At 41.9% G+C, this 12,364-nt stretch overlaps 1 protein-coding gene across 9 annotated transcripts in view; it reads left to right on the forward strand.

Annotated features, from left to right (window-relative positions):
• The window catches only part of DST (dystonin), a 487,209-nt gene that overhangs the window by 204,534 nt on the left and 270,311 nt on the right, over positions 1–12,364 (forward strand). For all 9 annotated transcript variants that reach the window (XM_081247516.1, XM_081247517.1, XM_081247515.1 and 6 more), the window contains one exon: positions 1,500–1,561. In XM_081247516.1, coding sequence (XP_081103642.1) covers positions 1,500–1,561 — 62 coding nt within the window. The remainder of the gene's footprint in view (positions 1–1,499; positions 1,562–12,364) is intronic.

Here is a 12,364-nt window from a genome sequence, read left to right on the forward strand (position 1 = left end):
TACAGTAGGTCCTTGCTGGTTATCTGTCATATATGGTAGTGTGTGTGTGTTAATCCCAAGCTCCTGATTTATCACCCCCCCCACCCATGTTTCCCCTTTGGTAACCATAAGTTTGTTTTCAAGATCTGTAAGTCTGTTTCTGTTTTGTAAATAAATTCATTTGTATATTAAAAAAAATTGAATTCCACATAAGAGTGATATCATATGATATTTGTCTTTCTCTGTATGACTTACTTCACTTAGTATGATGATCTCTAGGTCCATCCATGTTGCTGCAAATGGCATCATTTCATTCTTTTTTATGGCCAAGTAGTACTGCATTGTATATATATGTACCATGTTTTCTTTATGCATTCTTCTGTTGATGGACATTTAGGTTGTTTCCATGTCTTGGCTATTGTAAATAGTGCTGCAATGAACATTGGGGTGCATGTGTCTTTTCGAATTATGCTTTTCTTCAGACATATGTCCAGGAGTGGGATTGCTGGATCATAGCATTTTCAAAGAAACTTTCGTTCCATTTAAAGTAGTTTATGGGGCTCAGGGATGAAGAATGAGCAGAGAAAGAGATGAAGAGAGCGAGGCCTGTTTGCCCCTAGGGGAAGGATGGCGATGTGGACCAGGGGTGGGAAAAGAAAGAGGACCACGGGGAGAAAGAAGAGCCAGCCCCAGATGTAGAAAGGAGGGAATAGGACTCAGGAGAGTGGGGTTTGCTGCCTGGGAGCAGGACGGGGAGGGAGTGTGGCTTCCAGCATCCTCTCTAGATGTTGGAGATTAGGATTGTCTTTGAAATAATAACTTGATGAACCGGAACGTTCCAGTGCTCTTCCACCTGCATCATAAGACCTCCCCTCACCCTTCTCTGCACCGTGTCTAGTAACCAGGGCAGTATCACTCTCTATGGCAAGGATCTAGTGGGGCGTTTTGTTGTTACCAGATCGTTCAACACAGGGAATCTAGGAGAAGAGCAGCATGGTTCGTGACTAAACCAGTGTCCACTTCCAGCCAGAGGACCTGAATTCAGTCCTGCCTTTTATCACAGCTTTAAGCCTTTTTCAGAATAATTGTCGACAAGTCCTTTGACCTCTCGACCTCCTGGTCTCCTCTTGCGTGAGATGGGAGTGACACTGCCTCCCTTCCCTCTTGTGGCCGTGAAGACCAGCTGGGATGTAATCTGTGGTCAGGTGCTTTGGGAAGTTCATGCAGGGGCTCAGTGGAGGCTGGTGGTGGCGGTGGAGGTGAGAGGACTTCCTGGTGGTGGCGGCGGAGGGGATGATGCAGCAGAGTGTGTGGAGGGCAGTGCTGGCAAACACCACACTGGGAAGAGGCCAGTCTTTCTCACAGGTAGTCTCAAGGTGCCAAAACTTACCAAGAAAATTCAAGTGCACCAAACAGTACTTTTTGAACACCTTACTCTTCTTTATTTGCATAGTGATAATGAAAGTCTCCTATTCATAGATTTTACCAACCTTCTTTTATATCTTTTTTCCCCCTTCCAGATGAACGGGACAAAGTTCAGAAGAAGACATTCACAAAATGGATAAATCAGCATCTCATGAAGGTCAGTGTATATTTCTTTTGCATCTTGGAATTGTCTTGCAGGTTTTAATTTATTGTGCAGTACTTGGTTGTATGGCTGTGAAGCACAGCTTTTCAGTATCAAGTGGGAAGTTTCAGTTCTAGAGCATTTCACATGCATTTCAGGCATCTCTTATTATTTGGTATATGGCCTGTGGGTCATGATGGGGGTGGTAGATGAGTGCCCAGTGATTGCAGTGTCTTCTGTGGCATGGGTAAAACCTCTTATTATTGGACTCTAAAAAATCTCAGCAGGTTAAGAAATATGTAAATATATACATGTTAGGGCATAAAAAAACTGCAATTCTCAGTAATGTTTTTTCCTCTCAAGATTCCAAGCAAGTTCTGGCATCAGATTTATGCAGATGGCAGAGAGTTAGGTGGGACTAAGGATGGTTTATTTAAAAAAAAAAAAAAAAAAGGGACTACCCTGGTGGTCCAGTGGTTAAGACTTCGCCTTCCATTGCAGGGGGCGGCGGGTTTGATTCCTGGTCAGGGAGCTAAGATCCCACATGCCTTGCGGCCAAAAAACCAAAACATTAAACAGAAGCAATATTGTAACAAATTCAATAAAAGACTTTAAAAATGGTCCACATAAAAAAAATCTTTAAGAAAAAGATAAAAAGGATGGATTACAGACAGAAGTCTAGACAAATCAGTTTATCTCTTGTATTTAGTATGACCCAGAGATGGGTGCTTATGTGTATGTTTCTCTGTGAAGCAGTTAATAGTTGTGGTTCTTAAATTAATATTTATTTGTGTGCCATGGGTCACTTTGAGAATCTGATGTAAGCTCTTCCAAAAAATACACATGTGCACAACGTTTGCATACAATTTCATGGGGTTATTGGGTCCCAATTCCAGTAGAATTATTCGATCGGTGGGACCCAGTAACTCCATAAATCTCAGCTAAAGAGCCCATGGGATTTCACGATTAACTCTTAGTCACTTTCTTCCCCTTTTATGGACAGTCCTGAAGTCGGAGAGAAGGTAATATTTTAAATCTGTTGTTTGGGACTTGGAAAGAGTCTTCTCGCATAGAAACATTATGTTAATGTGGTTATATTCCTAAGCTATCCTACAGATCCTATTCAAACCATCATGTACCCTAGGGGGATGGTGCCAGTACTGTAATAGCATTTAATAACCTTCTCTAAAAGTGATTCTTATTTCAGGGAGCATATCAGATTACCTGAGAGAAGTTTTAGTCCCCTCTCTATCATCACCCATGGACAGAATCCTTTTCCCAAATCTGTTACGTCCTTCTGGAGGGCCATGTCATTCACCCGCCAACTGAGACTCACTTCTGTAAGGATTTCTGTTACTACTGGGATTTCTGTTACTAATTCTCTGATGTGTTGGCTGGAGATAAAAGGTGGAGACCCTCTGCTTTATGATGCTCTCATGAGGCAGTGTCTTGTGAATTCTGAGGAAGGTATCACATCAGCAGTTTACCTGCCCTCCCCCAGTCTTTTGTGTCATCTTTTGTGTCCCACACACACCGTGTAAGCAGGACTCTGCTACAGGCTAGGGCAGAGGTGGGCTGATGTGAGGGCTGCATTGTGGAATTTTGGAGCTGAAGGCTTTGACAGGACTCCCCCATCTCTGAGCTGAGTCCAGGGGGAGCAAGGTTTTGGATGAAGAGATGCCCCTTTGGTGGCTCCTGGCCTGGCAGTCTTTGTGGCTGTGGCCATCTGGGGGTGGCACGTCGGAGACACAGAGGGCTTCCCTGTGTCTTCGGGAGTGTAAGTCACAGTGTTGGCAGTGGAGGGTAGAAACCCATGAGGATGACTCCTGTGGGAACGCAGCACTGGCACAAGACGGATGTTCCTTGGGGACCTACTGGGTACTGGGCGTGTTGGGCTGGGCCACTCACCTTACGAGCAGCTTGTAAATTGGATGAATGCGTGTAAGGAAGCTGCCTTTGCTCAAAATTCAAAACACTAGTTGAGCTTTTTGAGGACAAGTCTGCATTATCCACTCCTAGGGTGCATCATGGGGCCTGGCAAGAATGTTCTCACCATGTGTAACGCCCATGGCAAGTTTTAAATCACTTAATTCTCCAACAGTCCTCCAAGGTGGTTTAATTTAGTGGTTAGGCCCACAAAGCCGGCACAGTCAGACAGCAAGGGTTCAAATCCTGATTTACTTGGAGTATGTGACCTCTTTTTTTGATACAATGACACATCTAGAAGATTTTAGGCTTACTTCTGCTGCAACCCAGTAAGAATTAGGAAAATAAGTATTTTATGCACAACAGCCATTAGATAGATGCCAGTCTAACTAATTAGGGTTATCATCAAATTAGCTTATTTGTTTCTTGAAGTAGGGCAGAATTTAAAATTCACTCTTATTGAAAAATTGTGCACTGAAATTTCTGACCCAAAACTCACATATGTGAGAACATAGTTTTTTTTTTTAACATTTATTCTTTTATGTCTGGAAGCTAGAGCATTACCCTCAAGTGAAGAAAAATCATCAGATATCCCTAAACGTTTTGGGGCACGAGGTTCTTCAGGTTTGTGTTGTGAGTTGACCAGAGAAAGGCCAGATTTCGTGTCATCTTTTCCATGTTTCACCCACGTGATGATAAGAGGAATGTTGGATACTGTTGCTGTTGGGGGCCATTTGGTTGTAACCCAATTAGTAGGAAATACAGAGTAAGTAAATGGATTTTAGATTAAAAATCTCTATATTAGAAAAATATTTCTTCTGTGTTGATCTTATATTCTTCCCTTGAAATATTGAGCATATTCAGGGAGAAACAGGGACAGGAGAGAAGCAGATCTCTTACCTTTCTTGCCTTACCTCATTCCCTTGCAACGAATGAAAGTATGTTATTTGAAGAGTTTTTCATAAAATTAGATTATGTTATATAAATGTTAAGGGAAAGGGTGACCATGAGGAACGAGTCAGCAAATTGAAGGAATAATTGATGGGAAAAGAGAGAAAAAAAGTGAGAATAAAATCATTTAGATAATGTTCGAGTAAGTTTATGTGTGTACTCACTCTGTTTTGTCATTTTAGCTGTAGACCTTCCCCTTAAACAATGGGGAAGGGAGGGGGAAAGGGGGTTAGAAGAGAAAAGAGAGAAGAAGGTGTGGAGGAGGTTAAAGGGGGAAAAGAGGGGAAGGATGCCTACTTTGTGCCCTGGGCTGCCCCCCATAGCCCGGGAGTTGTATGCTGGGACCAAGTTCCGGAGACTGCCCTGGGCTTATTAGCTGCCTGGGCTGCTGACGCAGGCCAGAGTGTGCTCCCCATCTTTTGAAATAATTCTTAAAAATTTTGCCCTTTCTAAGTGATTATTTTATGTGTTTATTGTGGTTTCATATTATGTAATTATTTTACCCAAGTTGTGGCTCCAAGGAGATCTGTTGTTAGTAGTTCTGCTCCTTTGGGCAGTGAGGTAATTGAGAGCTTAGTTCCAGAACAGACCTTCTTCACTGGATTTTCCTTTTCATTTGATAAATAGTATATTTTGTCTTTGAAAGAAGACTCTCCTACAACGTTGTCAGTCTGTGGCATGCAAGGCAAAGATGGAAGGTAGACAGCTCTGCACTTTATTACTGGTGTGACCGTAACCTTCTTTGCCCTCATCTGTAAATAGTGGATTAGTGTGAGGATTTGATGAGATCGTTCATCTAAGCATAAAGTATGGTGCTTGGCAGATTGTCAACACTCAGTCAGTGAGAGCTGGTGGAAGAGTGGGCTGATATGGATGGCTGCAAACCAAATAGTAAAGCAGGGGTGGGGTGCCTCTCGTGCCCTGCTCCCTGCCTTATCCAAATCTCTTCTTTACCTCAAGTACTTTCCCTCTTAGTACATCTGTTTTCGAAAAAGCTAGGGTTTGGGGGTCAGAATCTATGGGGGAGATAGATTGGTCGTCTTGCCTTGGAGTCCTGCTGGGTCACTTGAGCCACACCCTCTCTACACACCCCTCCCTTGTGGTCTTTGGGTTGATCTTGGGGACCCAAAGGCCTGTTTTCCTCTTCTCCCACACACTCCCCTCGCAGAAAGGGTGTCTGTGAAGACTCAGCACACTCCTGGTCCTCGGTTGTACCTTCACTTGGATTCGCGCTTGGAGGATAGCTTTCGAATTGTCCAGTTTGCTTGCCTGATTTAAGAGAAGGGGCACCCAGGGCTTCCCTGGTGGCGCAGTGGTTGAGAGTCTGCCTGCTAATGCAGGGGACACAGGTTCGAACCCTGGTCTGGGAGGATCCCACATGCCGCGGAGCAACTAGGCCCATGAGCCGCAACTACTGAGCCTGCGTGTCTGGAGCCTGTGCTCTGCAACAAGAGAGGCCGCGATAGTGAGAGGCCCGTGCACTGCAATGAAGAGTGGCCCCTGCTTGCCACAACTAGAGAAAGCCCTCACACAGAAACGAAGACCCAACACAGCAAAAATAAATAAATAAATAAATAAATAAACTCCTACCGCCAACATTTTCTTTAAAAAAAAAAAAAAAAGAGAAGGGGCACCCGCCACAGCCCCTCCTGGTCTAGCTGCATCAGAAGCCACATAGTGAGAGCAGGACTTGGCTGGGGGCCCAGGTCAGCCTTGGGCTCCTTCGTGCACTGGGACGTTTTGCAGATGCCAGCAGGTTCCCCTTGGCTGTTAGACTGTTTACTTTTCTCCACCTTATACTTTCAGATAATTGCTAGTTAATCCCCGTGATTTAGGAAGTTAGGATTTATGCAGCAGTAAACTAGCATATACCCAGTGCCCAGGGGATGCTTCTAGCAAGGTCAATTTTTAAGTTTGTGACTGAGAAAAGTAAACATTGTGGAACTTTTAGATGATTGATTAAGTTACTATTATACCCATATGTGTAAACACTGTTTCCTTAAAATACTTGGTTAGGATTTTTTAACATAGCTTTTTCTCCAGAAAAAAATTAATATAGACTTATATTTATCAGAGCTAAAATTACATTTGTTTAAACAGTTTGCTTAATTAAAACTCATGTTTGTTGGTGAGCAGACGTCTTTGGCTTTTTTCCAGATGTATCTAAATTTTAGTGCTCTGGTATTTCAGTTTATGACTAAGCCTGTCCTTATTTAAACTGATTGTTCTGGCAAGAATGTTTTCCTTTTGATTCATCATTCTGCAAAATATATTTAAGGATGAAGCCCAGTTAACACATTCACATCTGCTGCCTCTACAAGATTCTTCCCATGCTAAATATATTGGATTGTTTACCTTGCAAGTTATGATCTCTAGGTAAACTATGGTTGTCAGAAACAATTATGTATTATTCTTTAGCATAATTTAAATTATAGTACTGAAACATGAGCTGGTTGTTATTGAAAATACCTGTGACTTCAGTTAGCTAAATTTTACCCAGAGAGTTGTTCTAAAATATAAAATTGTTGGCCTTCTATTATTTACAGTATTTATTTATGCCCATTCTACCCATGGCACTTTATAAACTAGAGGGTCTTAGGTCACTATTTAATTTTTGTTATTCCTGATCACATGCAGTTCTGTCTTGCTGTCTAGAAATTGATGAGTATATATAACAGATGGCACCCAGATCTAAGTACCAGTGATGAAGCTTTTGCCTTGCTCTGAGGAAACAAGAAGAAAGGAAGTCCTTTCTTTTCTGAAGCACTTTAAAGATCAGAAGATTCCTTTTTAACTCACTGTTTGCCTGGGCCCAGAATTAGAACTTGAGCTGTGAATGAGAGGCAGCATTGAAGAGGAATAATTGAAGGGATGAAAAATTTTTGCAAGATTGCAGTCTGGAGAATTCATATAATGTGCTTTACTTGTGTTGGATCCATCTAAATAACTGTTCATGGTGGAAATATATTCTTCAGCACTGGTTAGCTGTACTGTAAATGTATTAACATTGTATAATTGGATGTTTGGTCTGAGTTTTACTTTATTGATACATAAATGCATTTGGAGAGGAAGAGGCCCTGGATTCCATATTGAACCACACCCTCTTAGTAACCTGCTTGGTTACCACCTGGGAGATACCTAACTGATGATTACACTTTTATCTCTGTTCCATCTTGTCTTTGGAAAGCTTGATTTACTTACAGCATAGACCTCCTTTGCACACATTGTAAAGGCAATGACTTCATGGCCCTGCTGAATCAATCACACTATTCTTTGTTTTGTGATTTGGTGGCTGGGAGGAAATGTAAATCCCCAAGCTGAGAACACAGTGATAACTTTTAGGGAATAGGAAGAAATCTCTATTTGCTCTGTGTTCTCGACCATTGCATACTTCTTGAGTAATTTTACCATCTGTGGGCACAGATGAGAGAGGAAAATTTTTGATGCATTGACTTTTAAAGGGCTAATGAGAAATACCTTTTCTGAAAGTATAATGCAGGTTGTGGTTCTTAAAATTGGCAAATAAGGAATTTTTTCAAGACCTTAGACTTAAACACGTGATTCTTAAACTTTAGCTGCATCAGAGCCACTTGGAGGGCTTGTTAAAATAGATGGTTGGGCCCCAGCCCAAGGCTTCATATTCACTGGATCTGGGGTGGGACCTGAAAATTTCCCATTCTAATAAGTTCCAGGAAGTTGGGTTTCTAACAAAAAGCTGATGCTGCTTGGCTGGGGCAACACTATGAGAGCACCTGTCATAGATAAAATGATAAATATTGTAATGAACCATCAGTTGCATTTGATATAACCAACAAATATTCTGATAATGTTTAAAAAATAGTAGTAGCTATTGCACCTCTACTGTATGCTATGTTTATTAATTATTAATAATAAATTAATAATAATTAATTTATTGATATTTATAATATTAATACTGTTACCACTACTACTAATAGCTGCTAATATTATTTGAGAGCAAACCACATGCCAGGCTGTCACTTTCACGTCTTAATGTATTTCTCGCAACAGTTCTTATGGACAGGACCTATTTTTTTTTAATTTATTTAATTGAAGTATAGTTGATTTATAATGTTATGTTAATTTTTGCTGTACAGCAAAGTGATTCAGTTTTTTATGTGTATATATATATATATATATATATATACACACACACACACACACACACACACACACAACCATACATTCTTTTCATATTCTTTTCCATTAAGGTTTATCACAGGATATTGAATATAGTTCCCTGTGTTATACAGTAGGACCTTGTTGTTTATCCATCCTGTATATAATAGTTTGCATCTGATAACCCCAACCTCCCACTCCTCTCCCTCTTGGCAACCGTGAATCTGTTTCATAAATAAATTTATTTGTGTCATATTTTAGATTCCACTTAAAGTGATATCATATGATATTTGTCTTTGATTTACGTCACTTAGTATGATCATCTCTAGGTCCATCCATGTAGCTGCAAATGGCATTATTTCATTATTTTTTATAGCTGAGTAGTATTCCCTTGTATATATGTACCACATCTTCTTTATCTATTCATCTGTATCCTGACTGTTCTTAATCCCCACGTTACAGATGATAAAACTGATGCCCAGAGAGGTTCCATAATTTCCCCAGGTAATATAGGTAATAATTCTCAGGATGTGTATGGAAAACAAGGCTAAGGGAGAGTACACCTGTCTGAGGAGGAAGGGAGGATGACACCCCAGTCTGGCTGTCTCTGGATCTTGTTCTCTCTCTACTGCACTAAATTTTTAAGGATGAATTTAGCGATCAAAGCTAAAGGGGGAAGCTGAGTTTATGACGTGACATTTAAATTATTTCTGTTGTGGTGTAAGAGATAGTGTACATAGTAGAGGAAGGGTTGAAAGCTTTCGGAGGAAATGTCTGGTTAAAGGCTCGAAGTGTAGAATATAGAAGCAAATCAGGTTTTTGTAAATGTGAAAAAATAGTTGACTTGGTAATCTTGACAACTTCAAGATTGTAAGAGATAACATAGAGGAGTGTGAAGTCACCTGCTAGTACGTAGGTGACTAGTAGCTTGGGATTGAGAAACTCTGAATATCTTCTCATCATGAACAATAACAGTTTCTTTGTGATAAAATTCCTCATCAATAAAAAAAGGTCCAGAATAACACTCAGTTCACTTTCAGCAGGGCTGTGTTGAACTTTGGTATAAGCAGGGCTGTATCTGAAATACAGTTTAGAAAGTACTGTTTTCATGCAGCTTCCTGTTTTGTTGGAGACATTAAATACATTTGTGTAAAACCATTACCAGTTATGCCAGGCAGCATAGGATGAAGTGCCAGAATGAGTAGGAGACGGTAAGGGTTTTATGAGATCAGAGCCAGGAGACTTGGGCGGCCCTGAGTAGTCAGGGACTGTGACAGGGTAGGGATGTTGGCTTAAGCTGGGTGCAGAGGAGGGGATGGGCTGGGGCCGTGTGCTGTGCGCCTGATGTACTGTACCACTAGGGTTTGCTGGAAGGAGACCAGGTTGGATAGAAATGGTGAAGCCACACCTGAAACTAACACAACATTGTCAGTCGACTATATTTCAGTAAAAATTTTTTTTTTAAAAAAAGAAATGGTGAAGCCAGGTAAGAAGCAGATGTGATGGGTTAGCCAAGGATGTCATTGGAAGTTTTTGAGGACAAAAGCAACGTAACGTAACTGGCATTTTAGGCAGAACTGTGAATTTCACACATAGGCATTAAGGAGCTAGAAGTAACTATATTGTGAATTCTATGAAGGGACTGACTGTGTTTGCTGAATGAGGGAACCTACAGGGAGGGGACTACAGGGGCCTCTGTCTTAGTTCTTTCCTTTGTTTTGTAGCAGGTACTCAGATGGAGTCGGAGAATGCCTGCTGATCAGATTATAGGTTGGAGGGATACTTAGTGTAATAAATAGATCAAGAAAACTGGACCTCTAGTCTCATCAAAAAGACAGAACTTAACGGTGGAAAATGTAAAGTTCTGCTCAAAGATTGAAATAGTTTCCTGTAGGACACAGAAGGCCTGGTGGGGCAGCAATTCATGCAATCAGAGCTGGGGGGTCCTGCTGACTGCAGATTGACAACAGTGATGCACCTGCATGCGGTCTCAGGCTGTCTTAGCAGAGCTGAATATTCTCTGGTCAGCCCACATCCAGGGTGTTTTGTTCAGGTCATGACAGTGCGTTTTAAGGGACAGTCAAAAATAAAGTGACCACAGGAGGCAACCATGATGGTGAGCGTCTGGAAACCATCTCTCGGATGAGGGATGACAGAGACAAGTGGGGAAGGTGGCTTTGAGAAGAGAGGCTTACAGAGAAATGTGTTTTCAGATATTGACAGGGTAGTCATATAAGAAAGAGTGCAGTTTGGGGTTTATTTGATCCAAAGATTGATGAATACTTTCAAGTTTGAAGTGTAAAAGTTTGAAGTATTAAATTCAGTATAAAACCTCTCTCTAGACATCCGCAGTGCCCAGTAATAGGCATTCAGTTAAGTGCTTTTTGATCTAAGGATATATTATTAGTTTCTGATGGCTGCTGTAACAAATTACACACACTCGGTGACTTAGAGCAATGAAACCTATGCTCTCACAGTTCTGGAGGGTAGAAATCTGAAATCCGTTTTTCTGGGCTGAAATCAAGGTGTTAGCAAAGCCATGCTTCCCCCAGAAGCTCTCGAGGATAATTCCATCCTTGTTTCTTTCGGGGTCTGGTGACTCCAGCATTCCCTGACTTGTGGCCACACCATTCTAGTCTGCCTCCGCGGTCACAGTGCCTCCTCCTGGTCTATGTGTGTCAGGTTCCCAGTACCTCTCTCTTTTTTATTTTTATCTTAAAATTTTTATTTATTTATTTATTTTATTTTATTTTATCTTATTTTTGGCTGCATTGGGTCTTTGTCACTGCGCGGGCTTTCTCTAGTTGTGGTGAGCGGGGGCTACTCTTCCTTGCGGTGCACGGGCTTCTCATTGTCGTGGCTTCTCTTGTTGCGGAGCACGGGCTCTAGACGTGTGGGCTCAGTAGTTGTGGCACGCGGGCTCTAGAGCTCAGGCCCAGTAGTTGTGGCACATGGGCTTAGTTGCTCTGCGGCATGTGGCATCTTCTCGGACCAGGGCTCGAACCCGTGTTCCCTGCATTGGCAGGCAAATTCTTAACCACTGCACCACCAAGGAAACCCTCCAGTGCCTCTCTTTTATAAGGACGCTTGGGATTGGATTTTGGGCTCACTGGGATAATCCAGGATAATCTTCCCATTACAAAATCCTTAACACATCTGCAAAGACTCTTTTCCAAATAAGACCACATTCAGTTTCCAGGGATTAGGACCTGATATCTTTGGGGCCACGATCATCCTATTACATATGAACTATTAGAACTGCCTGGTGTGAAGTCAACCATGGCTTCATGGGACAGGCACTCCCCAGCCGTTATGAAATTTCCACCAAAATCCTGTGGAGACGTAGTTAGAGTCTATCAGAGATGGAACAGAAATGGTTCATGCATTGGTTGGAGGGTGGACTAGGTGTTGTCAAAGATGCTTTCCAAGACCAAGATGATATAATCATATCATTTGTTTAGAGCAGTGGTCCCCCACCTTTTTGGCACCAAGGACTGGTTTCGCGGAAGACAAGTTTTCCATGGTTGGGGGGATGGGGGAATGGTTCAGGCGGTAATGTGAGTGATGGGGAGTGATGCGGAGCGGCAGATGGAGCTTCTCTCCCTCGCCCGCCTCTCACCTCCTGCTTTGTGGCCTGGCTCCTAACAGGCTGCGGACCGGTACCCGTTGGGGACCCTTGTTTTAGAGGACAAGATGTGTGAAGTACTAATTAACAGAGATAGACCAGAAATTTATATATATATATACATATATATATATATTTTTTTGCGGTATGCATGCCTCTCACTGTTGTGGCCTCTCCCG

The sequence above is a fragment of the Mesoplodon bidens genome (assembly GCF_964165515.1).
Source record: "Mesoplodon bidens genome assembly, chromosome: 10".
Lineage (NCBI taxonomy): Eukaryota > Metazoa > Chordata > Mammalia > Artiodactyla > Ziphiidae > Mesoplodon > Mesoplodon bidens.